The 19,501-nt window shown below is 40.6% G+C and overlaps 1 protein-coding gene across 5 annotated transcripts in view; it reads right to left on the bottom strand.

Annotated features, from left to right (window-relative positions):
• The window catches only part of caska (calcium/calmodulin-dependent serine protein kinase a), a 615,545-nt gene that overhangs the window by 21,217 nt on the left and 574,827 nt on the right, over positions 1–19,501 (bottom strand). For 2 of the 5 annotated variants that reach the window (XM_068040666.1, XM_068040662.1), the window contains 4 exons: positions 14,630–14,698; positions 12,507–12,542; positions 10,155–10,351; positions 5,908–6,023 (listed from right to left, as the gene is read on the bottom strand). In XM_068040666.1, coding sequence (XP_067896767.1) covers positions 5,908–6,023; positions 10,155–10,351; positions 12,507–12,542; positions 14,630–14,698 — 418 coding nt within the window. The remainder of the gene's footprint in view (positions 1–5,907; positions 6,024–10,154; positions 10,352–12,506; positions 12,543–14,629; positions 14,699–19,501) is intronic. The other 3 variants (XM_068040665.1, XM_068040664.1, XM_068040667.1) reach the window with 3 other exon arrangements.

Raw genomic sequence — 19,501 nt, forward strand, 5'->3', positions numbered from 1 at the left:
ATTGAAATGTGAAGTGATATATTTTGGTTGGAAGAACAAAGAGAGACAATATAAAATAAAGGATACAATTCTAAAGTGGGTGCAGGAGCAGAGGGACCAGGGGGAATACATACACAAATCACTGAAGGTGTAGGACAGGTTGAGAAAGTGGTTAATAAAGGATCTTGGGCTTTATAAACAGGGGAATAGAGTACAAAAGCAAGGAAGTTATGGTGAACGTTTAAAAAACACTGGTTTGGCCTCAACTGGAGTATTATGTCCAATTCTTTGCAAAAGCATTAGAGAAGGTGCAGAAAAGATTTATGACAATGGTTCCAGGCATGACGGTCTTCAGTTACATGGACAGATTGACAAAGCTAAGAGAAGAGAAGATTGAGAGGACTTTTGTTAGAGGTGTTCAAAATCATGAAGGGTCTGGTATGAGTAAGTAGGGAGAAACTGTTTCTGTGAACCAGAGGGTACCAATTTAAGATGAATGGCAAAGACGACATGAGAGAAAATGTTTTTTTTTTTACAGAGCGAGTGGTTAGGATCCGGAATGCACTGCCTGAAAGTGCGTTGGAGGCAGATTCAATCGTGGCTTTGAAAAGGGAAGTGGATAATTATCTGAAGAGAAAAAAATTGCAGGGCTAAGGGTAAAGGCGTGAGATGAGCTGAGTTGCAGAGAGACGGCACGTCGGGCCAAATAGCCTCCTTCTGTGCTTTTGCCATTCTGTGGCTTTATGAATTTCCTATATGAATCATTGCACTCGGGTGTCTTTCTCTGTCTCGACACTGAAACTTCTCCAAAGTCGCAAATGACGTTCTCTGTGACTGTGATTGTTGGGCACTATATTTATGTGTCCTCCAGAATCTCTCCTCTGCAGCTTTAACATTGTCAATCAAACCATTGCTCCTCCAATCATTCTCTTCTATTGTCCAGCTGAGTGGGACTTCCCTCGTTTGGTCTCTCTCTTATTTATCCAGTCATAGCTTACAGCATCTCTAGCAACAGCCTCTCTTCATTTCCCAACAGCGCTTTCGCAAGAGTCTCCCCGATGATCTATCCTTGGCCCCTTCCACTTCTTCAGCCACATATTGCATCTTGCTGATATTATCTATAGCCATATGGTCAGCTTCTAGATCTATGTTGACAACCAGCTCTAGCTCTCCAACACCTTTCTCAATTCAAAACTGCCTTTATGCTGTGACAACTGCTTCTCCAACATCCAATCTTGTATGAGCTGCGATTTCCTGAAGACTGAAACTATCGTCTTAGACCTCTCCAAAACTTCACACCTGTAGCTACTGTCTCAGGCTGAACCATACAACTTGTAATGCTGGCATCATTTTCAACCCTTAAATGAGCATCTGACCCCATATGCTCTTCATCACAAAGACCACTTAATAACAGCTCTGCAACATCACTTACCTTTACTTCTACTTCAGTCCATCTGCTGCAGAAACTTTCATCCAAGCCTTTATCACCTCAAGTCTTAACTATTCCAACACTCTTCTGAACAGCCTCCCATCCTCCATAAGCTTCAGCACATCGGAAACACTGCTGCCTGTATCCTATCCTGCACCAAGTCCTGTTTGCTCATTATTTGTCCTTGCTGACCAACATTGGCTCCAAGTCCCAAAATACCTCATTCTTGTGTTTAAATCCCTTCATGGCCTTGCCCCTCGCTAACTCTGTAACCTTCTCCAAAACTCTCCAAACTCTCTGTTCCTTTAATTTGGCTTCTTGTGCATCCCTACTTTCCTTTAAGCTTCATCTTCAGCCAACGGGGCCCTATGCTTTGGAATTCCCTTCCTAAACTCCTTTGGTTCTCCACCCCCCTCTCTTCTTTATGGCTTTCCTGGAAACCCACCTCTTTGACTAAGCTTTCTTCGAACATCTTTTTTGACTAATCATCCAATTTTTTATTATTACGCTTCTGTGAAGCACTTTGGGCTATTTTTCTACATGAAGGGCGCCATGCAAATGCAAGTTGTTATGGTATATTTCTGCTGACTACAGAACAATGAATTTTAATAATTTCCACCGTCTACACATTTCTTCTCAAAAACGACAACTTATATTTATATACCGCCTTTAATGTAATAGAACGTCCCAAGGCGCTTTACAGGAGCATTATAAAATGAAGTATGACACCGAGCCAGAAAAGGAGATATTCAGTCAGATGACCAAAAGCTTGGTCAAAGTTTTAAGGAGTGTCTTAAAGGAGGAAAGCAAGGTGGAGAGGCAGAGTGGTGTAGGTACAGTAATCCAGAGCTTGGGGCCTAGGCAACTGAAGGTGCGGCCACCAATGGTGCAGCAATTAAAATCAGGGATGCACAAGGTCTGGAATTAGAGGAGTGCAGATATCTTGGAAAAGCTGCCACTGAGATATGGTTAGATCCCTGGGTACTGCTGACATTCCTCTGCTTTAGTGACTATTCTTCACCAGCAAGTCCAGATAACAAATGCTAGCAGATTATTAATCACTGGAAGGGAGAGGGGGAGGCATCAGAGGTGTATCTGATTTGTCCTCATCAAATATCTGTATAGGTACATTTTCTATTGGGATTATTAGAATGGAATCAGGATTCCATTCATGGCTGATAATCTTCCCTCTATTAATTCAGGGATCTATGGTGTCATGCTAGGCTCCCACCTGCCAAGAATGAGGCACATTAATTTTGTCATGAACATTGATTTTAAACTGTTACTGGAGTGAAGAAATGACTTGTTAAACAGATCAGCTGGTGCTGGAAAATACATTTGCATATTAACAGACAGTGATTGGAAGGACAAAGGACCATTCCCTGACACATTCAACCCACAATGGACCTTGATCACCAGGTATTGTGTGTAAAGAGGAACATTCCAGAGACTGCTAAGGTGATACAATCCAAGACGTAGTCAGACCAGTTAATCACATGACTAACCTGCTTGGCAACCTGGGTTTTTTCTGAATTGTACAAACAGTTTGAACTGGGAAAAGTGTGTTTGCTCCTGGACTGAGGAAGGTCTCTCCTGTCTGCTCTCATCTCTTTCTCAAAGCCTCTGAATCCACTGAAGACACATGAACACCAAGAGAGAAAAGTCTCCTACAGCGAACAAGGTTTAAGAAGAATACTGGGCCCCAACGAAAAGTAAGATTACCTACAATCAAGGACTCTACAGTGAGCTCGAAGAACCGTAACAAAAACTCTTCAGATATTGCTTCAAACTTTTCTACTTCATTTTTCATCTGCTCTTTTCTGTCTCTATCTGCATGTGTGTATCACGTATGCATGCTAGCATGGGCACGTCGTGTATCCGTAGGCGTTAACTGAATTAGAGTTAAAGTTTAATAAATTTCAACTTTTCTTCTTTAAACCTAAGAAAGCCTATTTGTGCTGGTTTCTTTGCCTTATAATTGGAAAGCGGTGAACAAGGATTCACCAAGGGGGAGATAAAAACAGTGTGTTTAAAATTAAACCCTGTTCCTGTAAAACCAGGTGAAGGCTGAGAGGGACCCCTAGACACCTTTCTCAACTGGTCGTAAAAATAGGTCAAATTGCAGATGCCCTGGGTGACATCAGTGGACTCAAAACACACCACGGATTGAAGTTTTTTGCTCTGTCTGACTCAGTACTGCATCAGGTGGTAGACTGACCCAAGGAGCTGAATTTCCATGGCTTAAAACAGGTATCAAACATGCCTTTTACATTTGATTGTGCCTTTATATTTTAAACTAAAATTGCTTTTTAGACATATATTGTCATGTTTCAGGATTTTGTAAGCATTTTTCCCACAGAAAGAATTTAAAGAAAGGTTCTTTAAGTGTTGGGTTTTGAAAGCTGAGTGAGCTTTTCACAAGAACATAAGAAATAGGAGTCTAGAGTAGCCCATTTGGCCGTTTGAGCCTGCTCTGCCATGCAACAAGACCATGGCAGATCTCAACTCCATCTTCTCACACTATCCCCATATCCCTTAATCCCCTTAGTACCCAAAAATCTAATGATCTCTGTCTTGTATATACTCAGGCACTGAGAATCCACAACTCTTTGGGGTAGAGAATTCCAAAGATTCACAACCCTCTCAGTGAAGAAATTCCTCTTCATCTCAGTCCTATGTAGCCAACCCCTTATTTTGAGACTGTGACTCCATGTTCTAGATTTCCCCAGCAGCCACTCTGTTATATCCCTTAAGAATGCTGTATGTTTCGATAAGATCACCTCTCACATTTCTAAACTCCAGGGAATATAGGCCTAGTTTACTCAATCGCTCCTCAAAGGACAATCTCCTTATTTCAGAAACCAGTCTAGTGAACCTTCATGTACTCCCTCTAAGGTAAGGAAAGGAGACCAAAACTGCGCACAGTACTCCAGGTGCGGCCTCATCAATGCCCTGTACAATTGTAGTAAAACTTCTTTACTCTTATACTCCAATCCCTTTGTAGCAAAAGCTAAGGTACCATTTGCCTTCCTAATTGTTTGCTGTACCTGCAGTTTAATTTTCTGAGATTCATGTACAAAGACACCCAGGTCCCTCTAATTGCAAACACTTCAGTCTCCCACCATTCAAAAAATATTCTGCTTTTTTATTTTTCCCTACCAAAGTCACACTTCGCTGCATTGTATTCGCCCACTCACCCAACCTCTCTACATACCTCTGCAGCCTCACCGCTTACTTTCCCACCTAACTTTAGTCAGCAAACTTGGATACATTACAGTTAGTCCCCTCAGCTAAGTTATTAATACAGGTTGTAAATAGCTGAGGCCCAAATGCTGATCCTTGTGGTACCCCATTAGTTACAGCCTGCCAACCCGAAATGTCCCGTTTATTCCTACTCTGCTTTCCGTTCATTAACCAATCCTCAACCCATGTTAATATGTTACCCCCAATTCCATGAGTCCTAATAACCACCTTATTGAATGCTTTTTGAAAATCCAAATACACTACATCCACTGGTTCTCCCCTACCTATCTTACTATCTACATCCTCAAAAACCTCTAACAGATTTATCAAACATGATTTCCTTTTCATAAATCCATGTTGACTCTGCTTAAACAGATTATGTTTCTCTAAGACCACAGGCTTCTGGCATTTGCTGGAATGTGTACTAAATCCACGCACCCTGGATGATCAGAAACAATGCAGGATATATCACCACATTCATAACGTGGGGGGGCAAAGAGATGGAATGCCCCTTCCTGTTGAACTTTACACAAAGCTAATTTGGTCCACTGTTGGAGCGACTGAAGAAATATATGAAAGATGTGACTATTCAATCCAGATCACAAGGGAAAGCTATTGTTACATCCCCAGATTATGTTATCATACAAATAGAATTTGGGCAGTGCGAGCTAACTCCCATAAAAGTTAGATGCTCAGACTGCTTAATGGAGCAACTGACAACACTAAGCCCAAGAAGTATTATAGTAGATCCGAATGGGCAACAAAACCATGATTTTGATGGTTTTGTTGTAATGACTGTAATTATTTTGGTATAAAAGTGCAACAGCTAGAGGAAAATACATAGCATTCTACGCTTACAATGCAGTTTTCTTCATCATTTAATACTGAATTATGCTTATTTCAATAATACCTCAAAATTTAAACCTTAACACTCTGGAATGTTTTATTTTTGTTAAACTCCTAATCTTTAAAAGTGACTGCTGACAAATATATAAAACCCATGAAAATCTCTACATTAATTGGACTAAAATTGAGGACAAGCCAAGACAATATTTTAATAGTGCCAGTAACCTCATTATTTTTGAATGGGTCACTATTGACATTAAAATATGCTGATTGGAAAATCTCACTGTTTAATTTTACCAATCCAGTATTAACCTTACTATTATTTTATTTCTAAACATAAATTATTTTTTGAAGGTAAGTGTAGGTGCTACAGGAATTAAGAAGTAGTAGCTAAACTAGACATTAAGTACCTGCATTGTGCTTGGCCAGATATTTATCCTTGTATTGTTTCTTCTTCTTCCCAAACCAGGTACAGCTAGCCTGCTGCTCTTGTTTGGTCTTTTCCATTGCTATACATGCAACACGCCTTGTTGTGGAAATAAAAACACAACAAATTAGGTACTAGTTGTCAATAAGAGCATTGTAAAAAAGCATAGAAAGAGAACAGGTTACTTGTACCATCAAGTCTTACCTTCCATAAGCCATGAATTTTATTGTAAACTCTACCACATTTAATCTTGGGGAAAAATTCTGCATTGATACTCCATGATCCTCAAAGATTGTTCAGAATATTCACCTATTCTCATATGTTCATTATTGAATCCTGGCTTGCTACTTTTCTCCTATCTCACTTCCCCTGCCACAGCAGCACAGGGATCGTTGCAAGACATACAGTATTTGAACGTAGTTTATATGTATCCCTATGATCTTCAGATCTACTCCTAACCAGATATTTATCTAGTTCTTTTATGAAGGACATAATTAACTCAGCTGCAATTGCTTTTACTGATTGGGTAGAATTTAAAAAATATATATTTTTATAACACACACAATAAAACTGGCAAAGTATTATGGTTTCATTGTTTTTTCTAAAATGGGCTTATAAACCAGTTTAATAAAAGTATGCATGAAAACAGCAGGGATGGTAGCTTACAGATTCACATAATTATTACAGCACAGAAGGAGGCCATTTGGCCTGTCATGTCTGCGCTGGCTCTCCGAAGGAGCAATTCACCCCTTGCCTTCTCCCCGTAGCTCTGAACATTCTTAGTGGTAAAGTTACTGGACTAGTAATCCAGAGGCCTGGACTAATACTCTGGAGACACAAATTCAAATCCCATGGTATCTGGGGAATTTAAATGCAATTAATTAATAAAATACAGAATAAAATGCTAGTCTCATTAATAATGATCATGAAACTATAACTCAGGAAATCCATCTGGTTCACTAATGTCCTTCAGGGAGAAAATTTGCCATCTTTAACTGGTCTGGCATACATGTGACTCCAGACTCATAGCCAAGTGGTTGACTCTTAACTTACCCTCTGAAATGACGTAGCAAGCCACCCAGTTGTATCAAACCACTGCAGAAAAGTTGAAGAACAAAAAAACTGGACGGACCATCTGGCACTGACCTAGGCACCAGAAAAGACAAATTCACATGGTCCTCCTCACTAACATTTGGCGATTTGTGCCAAAATTGGGAGGGCTGTCCCACAGTCAATCAACAGCCTGACATAGTTATACTCACTTAATTATACCTTATAGCCAATCTCTGTCCTGTCCCACTGGCAAGACAGATTCATCAGAAGTGCCAGCACAGTGGTATATAATCAGATGGGAGTGGCCCTAGGAGTCCTCAACATTGACTCCGGACCTAATGAAGTTTCATGGCATCAAATGGTGTTGGGGAAATTGATGGGATTGAAGGCCGATAAATCCCCAGGGCCTGATGGTCTGCATTCCAGAGTACTTAAGGAAGTGGCCCTAGAAATAGTGGATGCATTGGTGGTCATCCTCCAGGATTCTATAGACTCTGGAACAGTTCCTACAGATTGGAGGATAGCTAATGTAACCCCACTATTTAAAAAGGGAGGTACAGAGAAAGCAGGGAATTATAGACCAGTCAGCCTGACATCAGTAGTGGGGAAAATTCTAGAGTCCATTATCAAAGATTTTATAGCAGAGCACTTAGTGGTAGAATCGGGCAGAGTCAGCATGGATTTACGAAAGGGAAATCATGCTTGCCAAATCTACTAGAATTCTTCAAGGATGTAACTAGTAGAGTTGATGAGGGGGAGCCAGCGGATGTGGTATATCTGGACTTTCAGAAGGCTTTCAACAAAGTCCCACATAGGAGATTAGCGTGTAAAATTAAAGCGCATGGGACTGGGGGTAGTGTATTGTTATGGATAGAAAATTGGTTGGCAGACAGGAAACAAAGAGTTGGGATAAATGGGTCTTTTTCCGAATGGCAGGCAGTGACTAGTGGGGTACCACAGGGATCAGTGCTAGAATCCCAGCTATTCACAATATATATTAATGATTTAGATGAGGGAACTAAATGTAATATCTCCAAATTTGCAGAAGACACAAAACTGGGTGGGAGGGTGAGTTGTGAGGAGGATGCAGAAAGGCTTCAGGGTGATTTGGACAAGTTGAGTGAGTGGTCTAACGCATGGCAGATGCATTATAATGTGGATAAATGTGAGGTTACCCACTTTGGTAGCAAAAACAGGAAGGCAGATTATCTGACTGGCTATAAACTGAAAGAGGGGAATATGCAGCGAGACCTGGGTGTTTTCAGACACCAATCACTGAAGGTAAGCATGCAGGTCCAACAGGTGGTGAAAAAAGACAAATGGTATGTTGGCCTTCATAGTGAGTGGATTCGAGTATAGGAGCAGGGATGTCTTGCTGCAATTACACAGGGCCTTGGTGAGGCCACAGCTGGAATATTGTGTGCAGTTTTGGTCTCCTTATCTGAGGAAGGATGTTCTTGCTATAGAAGGAGTGCAGCGAAGGTTTACCAGACTGATTCCTGGGATGGCGGGACTGAGGTATGAGGAGCAATTGAGTCGGTTAGGATTATATTCGCTGGAGTTCAGAGGTGGGGGGGGGGATCTCATAGAAACCTATAAAATTCTAACAGGATTTGACAGGGTAGATGCAGGATGTTCCCGATGGTGGGGGAGTCCAGAACTAGGGGTCATTGTCTAAGGATACGGGGTAAACCTTTCAGGACTGAGATGAGGAGAAATTTCTTAACCCAGGGAGTGGTGAGCCTGTACAATTCGCTACCACAGAAAGCAGTTGAGGCCAAAACATTGTATGTTTTCAAGAAGGAGTTAGATATAGCTCTTGGGGTGAAAGGGATCAAAGGATATGGGGGAAAGTGGGAACGGGTTATTGAGTTGGATGATCAGCCATGATCATAATGAATTGCAGAGAATGCTCGAAGGGCCGAATGGCTACTCCTGCTCCTATTTTCTAAGTCAAACATGAGCAAGGAAACCTCCTACTGATTACCACCTACTGCCCTCCCTCAGCTGATGAATCTGTACTCCATGTTGAACACCACTTGGAAGATGCACTGAGGGAAGCAAGGGCACATAGTGTTCTCTGGATGGGGGACTTCAATGTCCATCACCAAGAGTGCCTTGGTAGTACTACTACTGACCTAGCTGGCTGAATCCTGAAGGGCATATCTGCCAGACTGGGCTTTCTGCAGGTGGTGAGAGAACCTACAGGGGGCTGGGAATTCTGTGGTGAGTAACTCATCTCCTAACTCCCCAATGCCTATCCACTGTCTGCAAGGCACAAGTCAGGGGTGTGATGGAATACTCTCCACTTGCCTGGATGAGTGCAGCTCCAACAACACTGAAGAAGCTCAACACCAGCCAAGACAAACCGGCCGCTTGATTGGCACCCCATACACAATCTTAGACATTCACACCCTCCATCACCAGTGCACAGTGACAGCAGTGTGTACCATCTACAAGATGCACTGCAGCAACTTGCCAAGGCTCCTTCGACAGCACCTTCTAAACCCGCAACCTCTAGCACCTAGAAGATCAGGGGCAGCAGATGCCTTGGAACATCACCACCTGCAAATTCCCCTCCAAGTCACATACCATCCTCACTTTGAAATATATTGTTGTTCCTTCACTGTTGCTGAGTCAAAATCTTGGAACTCCCTCCCTAACAACACTGTAGGTGTACCTACACCACATGAACTGCAGAGGTTCAAGAAGGCAGCTCCCCACCTCCTTCTCAAGGGCAATTAGGATGGGCAATAAGTGGTGGCCTTGCCAGAGATGCTCATATCCCAAGGATGAATTTAAAAAAAACATGGAACTTCAGTTACCCACCACCACCACCCCCCACTCCCCCCCACCCCAACTGGTTCTTTACACACTTTTAAAAACTAGACCGGAATGGGGCAATGGGTGTTACTACAGCACAAACATGAACCTAGCAAATGTACTGGAGAATCGATGGCTTCAGTCTTACCAATATTCAGCTAGAGGAAATCGTGCGTTATCCAAGTTGGGATGTGGGACAACAGTCTGATAACACAGAGTCAATGGGGTGGTTGAGGCAGGTTGTTGAAAGGTAGGTAATATTTATTTTATTCATGTCTTGATTGGAAAAAATATGACAGGCAATTAAGTAAGTTTTTATTCACTTGATGACAAAAGATGCCTGAGCAGACTTACCATTCCTGGAGTTCAGGAGAGGGGATGAGTCCAGCTGTACCATTTTTAGAGTTTTCTAACTTGCCCTGCCACCAATTGTGATCATCCTTACTGATGATTTGTATGATCTCTCCAACTCGGAACCGGATCCCGGCCTCTTTACAAGGTATAAGGTCATCCTTTGATGGATCATATTCAAATTGTGCTCGAACATAAATCTATGAGACAAATGGGGTGTTATAAGAAAACTTGACACATGTTGAACTGCACATCCAGGTAATTAAAACATTATTAAAATGAGCACAAAAAAAATCTATCAAATACAATAACACAACAGTAAATGAAAGGATAAAGGTATAAGCAGTTCTAAACATTTTCACTAACATGAGCTGATGATTTTTTCACAATCTGATCAAAAGTTTACAAATTTCTTTATCTTTCTATAGGAGGCAATAGCAATATTGTATAGTATAAAAACAGATAAAGAGGCAGCTCTGGCCACAATTTTCCAATGCTTCTTGGATATAGATGTGGTACCAGAGGATTGCAAATACTTTCCCCCTGTTTAAAAAAGGGGAGAGAGAAAAACCCGGCAACTACAGGCCAGTCAGCTGAATGTCAGTGGTGGGGAAAGTTTTAAAGACAATAATCTGGAACAAAATTAATCGGCATTTGAAAAAGTTTGGGGTGATAAATGAAAATCAACACAGATTTCTTAAAGGCAAATTATGTTTGAATAACTTGATTGAGCTCTTTGATGAAGTAACAGAGAGGGTTGATGAGCGCAGTGTGGCTGATGTCCATATGGATTTTCAAAAAATGTTTGACGAAGTACCACATAATAGTCTCGCTCGAAAAATTAAACTTCATGGCAGCACGATTACAACTTGGCTAAGGGACAGAAAGTAGACAGAAGTGGTGAAAGGCTGTTTTCCATACTGGAAGGAAATATATAGTGGTGTTCTCCAGGAGTTGATATTAGGACCACACCTCTTTTTGATATATATTAATGACCTGGACTTGGGTATACAGGGCACAATTTCAAAGTCTGGAGATGACACAAAATTCAGAAATGTAGTAAACAACGAGGAGGATAGTTACAGACTTCATGAGGACATAGACTGGTGAAATGGGCAGACACATGGCAGAAAAAATTTAACGCAGGGAAGTATGAAGTGATGTACTGTAATAGGAAGAATGAGAGGCAATGTGAACTAAATGTACAATTTTAAAAGGGGTATAGGTACATAAATCTTTGAAGGTGGCAGGACAAGTTGAGAAAGCTGTTAAAAAAGTATAATGGATCCTTGGCTTTATTTGTAGAGGAATAGTCTACAAAAGCAAGCAAGTTACGCTAAAGCTTTATAAAACACTGGTTAGGCCTTAGCTGGACTATTATATGCAATTCTGGGCAGCACACTTTAGGAAGGATGTCAAAGCCTTGGACATGGTGCAGAACAGATTGACTAGAATGGTATCAGTGATGAGGGTCATCAGTTACGTGCAGAAACTGGAGAAGCTGGGGTTGATATCCTTACAGCAGAGAAGGTTAAGAGGATATTTGATAGAGGTACTGCCTGTGTGGAGTTTGCAAGTTCTCCCTGTGTCGGCGTGGGTTTCCTCTGGGTGCTCCGGTTTCCTCCCACACGCCAAAAGACTTGCAGGTTGATAGGTAAATTGGCCATTAGCAATTGCCCCTAGTATAGGTAGGTGGTAGGGAAATATAGGGACAGGTGGGGATGTGGTAGGAATATGGAATTAGTGTAGGATTAGTATAAATGGGTGGTTGATGGTCGGCACAGACTGGGTGGGCCGAAGGGCCTGTTTCAGTGCTGTATCACTGAACTAAAGGTGTTCAAAATCATGAATGGTTTTGATAAGAGTAAAAAGGAGAAACTGCTTCCAGTGGCAGTAGGGCCAGTAACCAGAGGATACAGATTTAAAGGTGACTGGCAAAAGAACCAGAGGCAACATGAGGAAATTTCTGTTTTTTTCACAAAACAAGTTGTTGTTATCTGGAATGCACTGCCTGAAAAGGTAGTGGAAGCAGATTCAATGGTAACATTCAAAAGAGAATGGCTAAATACTTGAAGGGAAAAAAATGTACAGGGCTATCAGAACTAATTGGATAGCTCTACCAAAGAGCCAACACAGACAAAATGGGCTGAATGGCTTCCTTCTGTACCGCATCATTCTATGATCTACAGTATTCAGACAGCAGCTGGCAATTTTTACTCTGGCCAGTTATAGATTCAAATACAATTAGCTGAAAAGTTAAATATTGCAATATACAAAATACTGAATGAGAAATGGATTGATTGCTAGTACTAAGTTATGGATGCTATAAAGTTTCTATGGAGTTGAACTATTCACCTGTCGTCCTTTTGGTTGTGTAGTTGATGGCAAGTCCTGTAGGATAAAGTCAACCCAAGGAAAAGAGATTTTCATTTCACCTTCAAAGTAAAACTATGACAATTCTACCACATTTTGCATTTGTTATATGTTTTATTACTGCAAAAATTATGATATAATCAGGCGATATAAGCATCAGTTTGCATTATGCATCAAGCCATTACATAAAATGATTTGAGGAATAAGTAGGCCAGGCTGCTTAGCAATAAGCTGCAGAAAGCAGATACCAGCTGTGAACAATTATTGCCCCCACTCCCATTCTACATCTTCAACACAAGTACACAGCTGAGCTGCAGTAACACTGTAATAATTGTTCAACACAATACAACATTCTAGATAATTTTGTGAATGAACACAGTTACTGCTTCTATATAGTATTACTTATCTGTAAGTATTTTGCATAGGCTATGAAAACCAAATTTATTCCATTTGAGTAGCTTTGCTAACTGGGTCATGTTGATCAGATATTTAGTTGCGTTACTATATTTCTTTCAACAGAATATTGCCTATTCATTAACTTTAAGTAAACTAAGTTCACCACTATCCTTTAGTAAACAGTGTGTTCACATTTCCATTAGTTCCCCCAGGCCACACACTCCTCTGACTGAATGGGTAGGCGGATGCCCTGTTCTTGGACTTCTCCCAATGCCGTTCGTAAATTGGCCATAAGAAGGAAAATGAGCATGACGAGGGTCAACCTGTCCTTCAATTTCCTTCCCATGAATATGTAATATTGTCTTAAACTCTGTAGAATAAGTCTATGCTGGGAAAAACTGATGCATACAATTTGCAATTTAGTGCCCCTGGGTTAAGGAGGGGAAAATCATCCACAGCTTACATTCCTGATTGTTATCCAACAGCCAGTGCTGTGGTTAGTATACATATATGGACATTTAATTGGGCAGGATCAGCTTCGGTTGTGATGCCCTTCACGCAGGAATAGCCAGCTGACATTCTTCGTCTATGTTTGCACAGAAACATTATTCAGTTGGGCAAGGTTGGGTGATGGTCACTTGTGGAATTGGAGCTGAGCAAGGAACACCTTCAAGAAAGTAGGGGTGGGGAGAAAACTGGCAGAAAATAGGTGGGTGAAAAAAATTTGCAAACAGACAATAACTTACTAAACACAGGAGTTATGAAGACAAAGCAACATCCTAACTAAACTGCAGGATGACGGCCAGTAGTCAATGGATCGACTACCAAATTAGTTCCCTTACTAAAATAATTTCAAAATCATACAAATAGTATGTATTCTGAAGTTATCTGGTCAATGCCACTATAAAAAAGTTTTTTACAATTTGAAAAATATTCATGTGGTGATTACTCAAATGTGTTCTTCTGGCCCTTCAGAGCTCTGCATGCCAATTGTATAAATTTAGTCAAAATTTACTTTTTGACCCCAGTCTCTGAAGCAAAATAAATTATGAACATTCTATAATAAACAAGCACATCTTGTATGATTGATGTTTACCAGGAAAGCTCACTGCTGGTAAGATAAGAACTTGTGTTGAAAATGTACTAACAATCCCATAATCTTCAGTAATAATAAACAAAAAATGATCTGTAGCATTGAGTTGCCAGGCCAGGCTTCAGCTTCACACCATAATGTGCATGTACCATGGCAGCAGTGGGCACACCAATTTGAGAACTCAGATAGCGGAAACCAAACCATACTTCTCAGAGCTCTCGTGTGAACCATGCGTTTGAAGACTTCTCTGTGCTGTACCAACTTCCAATTGGGCACCATCATTACACAAATTATTTCTCTTCACTTCTCCCCCTACAATTTTAATTGTTTGTCATAAACAAACAATCTAAGTGGAAAGGAATATTTCTAGTAATTGGTTGTGCCAATGCATCTTGGAAGGAAGATGCACTGCAAACCAATCCACAGCTGGAAACCAGGCTTAATAGGAAACCAGGAAACAAATGACATTGCCAATGGCTTCTTCGCACTTGGTATTAACAACTGATAGGACTTGACTGAGACACAAATTATTTGGTACAGAGGTAATGGTCAACACTAACAAAATTACACCACTGGCAACAGAACTTTGGATTTGTGTTGTAAATGGAAGCCTTACCGAAACAGAATTATAAGTGCTGCTATAGCCGTTAGCTGGGGATTGTCTGGATGTGGAGGGGGAATCTCTCTGCAACAAGACAGAAGGTTCAGTAGCACCTTATATACACAACTGCAACACGTCAGAATTTTATACAGTGTTTTAAAGAATAGTTTGAGGCCCAATTCAATTGTTTCTAAACAGGAATCATTTGTTCAATTTTTGTACACAGCTGCATGTACATTAGTTGCATGTAATGGAATGGAATAAAGCTTTTGGTCTAAGCAGATTTATTCAAAAACACATTTGGAATTGAACAGCTGTCCATTTAATTCATGTTTCACAATCACTGTTGTATTGAACTAAAAGGTTATAAGTAAAAGCTTACTTCCATGAAGTATTACTTCTCAAAAATTTTTTTTAGAGGGCTTGACAGGAAAGCTGCTGAGAGGCTACTTCATCTGGCTAGAGAGTCTAGAACTAGGGGTCATAGTCTCAGGATAATCTTTGAAATTCTCTACCACAGAGAGCTGTGGATGCTTAGTTCTTGAGTAAGACAGAGATTGATTAACTTTTGAACACTTAGGGAACCAAATGATATGAGGATATGGCAGGAAAATGGAGCCAAGATAGAACATACGAACATATGAATTAGGAGCAGCGAGTAGACCACTCGGCCCTTCGAGCCTGTTCCGCCATTCAATAAGTTCATGGATGAACTGTTTACTTCACATTTCCACCTACCCCCAATAACCATCCACCCCCTTGCTTATCAAGAATCTATCTACCGCTGCCTTAAAAATATTCAAAGACTCTGCTTCCACTGCCTTTTGAGGAAGAGAATTCCAAAGACTCATGACCCTCAGAGAAAAAATTTCTCCTCATCCTGTCTCAAATGGGCAACACCTTATTTTAAACAGTGACCCCTTGTTCGAGATTCTCCCACATGGGGAAATGTCCTTTCCATATCCACCCTGTCAAGACCCCTCAGGATCTTATATGTTTCATTCAAGTCGCCTCTTACTCTTCTAAATTCCAGCAGATACAAGCCCAGCCTGTCCAATCTTTCCTCGTAAGACAGCTCGCCCGTTCCAGGTATTAGTCTAGTAAACCTTCTCTGTACTGCCTCCAACGCATTTACATCCTTCCTTAAACAAGGAGACCAGTACTGTACACAGTACTCCAGATGTGGTCTCACCAATGCCCTGTAAAGCTGAAGCATAACCTGCCTACTTTTGTATTCAGTTCCCCTTGCGATAAACGATAACATTCTATTAGCTTTCCTAATTACGTGCTGTACCTGCATACTAATCTTTTGGGATTCATACACTAGGACATCCAGATCCTTCTGCATCTCAGAGCTCTGCAATCTCTCACCATTTAGATAATATGCTTCTTTTTTATTCTTCCTGCCAAAGTGGAAAATGTCCCACTTTCCCACATTATACTCCATTTGCCAGGTCTTTGCCCACTCACTTAACCTATCTATATCCCTTTGTAGTCCCCTTATGTCCTCTTCATAAGTTACTTTCCTACTATCTTTGTGTCATCAGCAAATTTAGCAATCATACCTTCTGTCCCTTCATCCAAGTTATTTATATAAATTCTAAAAAGCTGACGTCCCAGCACAGATCCCTGTGGCACACCACTCATTACATCTTGCCAACCAGAATATTATCCATTTATGCCTACTCTCTGTTTCTTGTTAGCTAGCCAATCTTCTATCCATGCCAATATGTTACCCCCATACCATGAGCTTTTATTTTCTGCAATAACCTTTGATGTGGCACCTTATCAAATGCCTTCTGGAAATGTAAGTCCAGTACATCCACCGGTTCCCCTTTATCCACAGCACATGTAACTCCCTCAAAGAACTCCAATAAATTGGTTAAACATGACTTCTCTTTCACAAAACCATGTTGACTCTGCCTGATTTACTTCAATTTTTTCTAAATGCCCTGCTATAACGTCTTTAATAATAGCTTCTAACATTTTACCTAAGACAGATGTTAAACCAACTGGCCTGTAGTTTCCTGTCTCCCTCCCTTTTTGAATAAAGAAGTTACATTCGCTATTTTCCAACCTAATGGAACCTTCCTCGAATCTAGGGAATTTTGGAAAATTAAAATTAACGCATCAACCATCTCACTAGCTACTTCTTTTAACACCCTAGGATGAAGTCCATCAGGATCCAGGGACTTGTCAGCCCGCAGCTCCAACAATTTGTTCAGTACCACCTCCCACGTGATTGTAATTTTCTTGAGTTCCTCCCTCCCTTCCATTTCCTGACTTAGCTAATACTGGGATGTTACTTGTATCCTCAATAGTGAAGACCAATGCAAAATATCTGTTCAATTCATCTGCCATCTCCTTATTATCCATTATTAATTCCCCAGACTCACTTTCTATAGGACCAATTCTCACTTCGTTAACTCTTTTTAAAATATCTATAGAAACTCTTACTATCTGTCTTTTTATTTCTAGCTAGCTTTCTCTCGTACTCTAATTTTACCTTCCTTATCAATCTTTTAGTCATTCTTTGCTGTCTTTTATATTCTTCCAATCTTTTGACCTGTCTCCCATCTTTGCGCAATTATAGGCTTTATCTTTAAGTTTGATACTACCTTTAACTGTTTTAGTTAACCACGGATGGCAGGCCCCACCCTTGGAACTTTTCTTTCTCGTTGAAATGTACCTATTCTGTGTATTCTGAAATATCCCTTTAAATGTCTGTCAATGCATCTCTATTGACCTATCCCTTAACCTGATTTGCCAGTTCACTTTAGGTAGCGCTGCTTTCATGCCCTCACAATTGCCCTTTCTTCAGTTTAAAATACTAGTCTTGGACCCGCACTTCTCTCCCTCAAACTGAATGTAAAATTCAATCATGTTATGATCGCTGCTACCTAGGGGCATCTTAACTATGAGGTCATTAATTAATCCTATCTCGTTGCACAATACCAGGTCTAGTATAGCCTGCTCTCTGGTTGGCTCCAGAATGTATCATTCCAAGAAATTATTTCGAAAACATTCTAAGTACTCCTCATCTAGGCTACCTCTGCTCGTCTGATTTTTCCAGTCTACGCGTAGGTTAAAATCCCTCATAATTATCGCTATACCTTTCTGACAAGCTGCCGTTATTTCTTCCTCTATACCCTGTCCTACAGTGTGGTTAATGTTAGGTGGCCTGTACACCACTCCCACAAGTGACTTCTATAAGATCAGACATGATCTAAAAGATGGCAGAGCAGGCTTGAGGGGCAGTATGGGCAAGTCATGTTCCTATTTTATATGTTCTTATTTAATTACGGATCAAATCTGAATTCAGATTTGGAACAGAAATACATTTACAATATTTCAGGAAGATGAAACCAGGTTACGTGCTTATATTTTATGGTGATTTCCTCTATATCAGGAAATGGTGGCACAGAATTTCTATCCTATCTAGTATACAGCATCAAGTTCAAAAGCTATAAGCTGCACAGTTCATAAGTAATAAAATTGAGAGTTGGTCATATTAATACCAAATCTACATTGGAATATCAATAACAAATGGCACACAAATCACATACCACAAATCCTGATACCAGTTCTGTTCATAAGTCATTGTTATATATTTCCCTTTTCCAAGTTTTTTCTTTTGAGTCATGCATATATTAGGAAGTTTTACATCTGTGCGTGGTGAGCTAGTAGAATTATGCTGACTCTAATACAATTACAATTGTGCGTTACCAGAGTCCAATACTAAGCACCAGTTTACTAAGTGTCCATCCTGGTACAATACTTCAATTGATCATGCTGTCCATTGACCACAATGCACTTTAATTTTGTGGAGGTTGGCAGGTGGGGCGAGGCAAGATCAAGGTTCATTTTTAAAGGAAGTTTATAATTTATTTAGAAATGGGAATAGGAGTTCTCCTGATGGCCCAGTGAATTTAGAGAGAGTAGTTAACCATACAGATCAGGAAGCTCCCAATTTTGATTCCCAGACAATGCTGAGTAAGCTGATCTTATCCAGGGACCTGGTAGGGTGTCGCAACTGGTCTCAACTGCTGCACTATTCATTTTCTACCACCAGAAGTGGATAGTGAACTATGCAAACATTTCAGGAGACCACAGCTGGGGGTCTGCAATAGTGGGATCCTGTAACCCTGGCTATTTTAATAAACCAGCAATCCTGGGATTCAGAGCCTAGAAATATGATTCTGAAATTAAAGCCTAGAAATATGATTAGAGACAGGATTTTGAAATTAAAGCAAAGTAAAAATGAAGTTGACCCCATCATTGTAGTGTCAGCTGTGGCTCAGTTGATAGCACTTGTGCCTCTAAGTCAGAAGGTTGAGGGTTCCTGAGCACAAAAATTGAAGCTGACACTTCTGTGCAGTATCGTCAGAGGTGCCATCTTTTGGATGAGATGTTAAACCAAGGCCCCACCTACCCTCTCAGGTAGACATGAAAGTTCTTATGACATTATTTTAAAGAAGAGCTGGGGTATTATTCCCGGTGTCCTGGCCAATATTTATCAAACAGTCAACATCAGATAAAACAGTTTATCTGGTCATTATCATGTTGGCGTTTGTGAGAGCTGGCTGCTGCCTTTTCTACATTGCAACAGTGACTAGACTTCAAAAGTACTTCATTGGCTGTAAATGCTTTGGGACGTCTTGAGGTCACGAAAGGCACTATATAAATGTAAGTTTTTTAAAAAAGAAATCAGTGGGTGCAATTCTTTCGGCATTATTCCTACTGATTGTGAGAAGTAGTGATGGAGTAGAGACACAAAGGGACAGACAAGAGAGAAAAGGATCCATAGCTGAAACAGAGGAGAGAAATTGGGCAAGAGAGAGCAGAAGAGCCAAAGAGATATTGCAGGTTAAAAAGGGTGGAGAAAGA

Source organism: Heterodontus francisci, chromosome 10, assembly GCF_036365525.1.
Source record: "Heterodontus francisci isolate sHetFra1 chromosome 10, sHetFra1.hap1, whole genome shotgun sequence".
Classification (NCBI taxonomy): Eukaryota; Metazoa; Chordata; class Chondrichthyes; order Heterodontiformes; family Heterodontidae; genus Heterodontus; species Heterodontus francisci.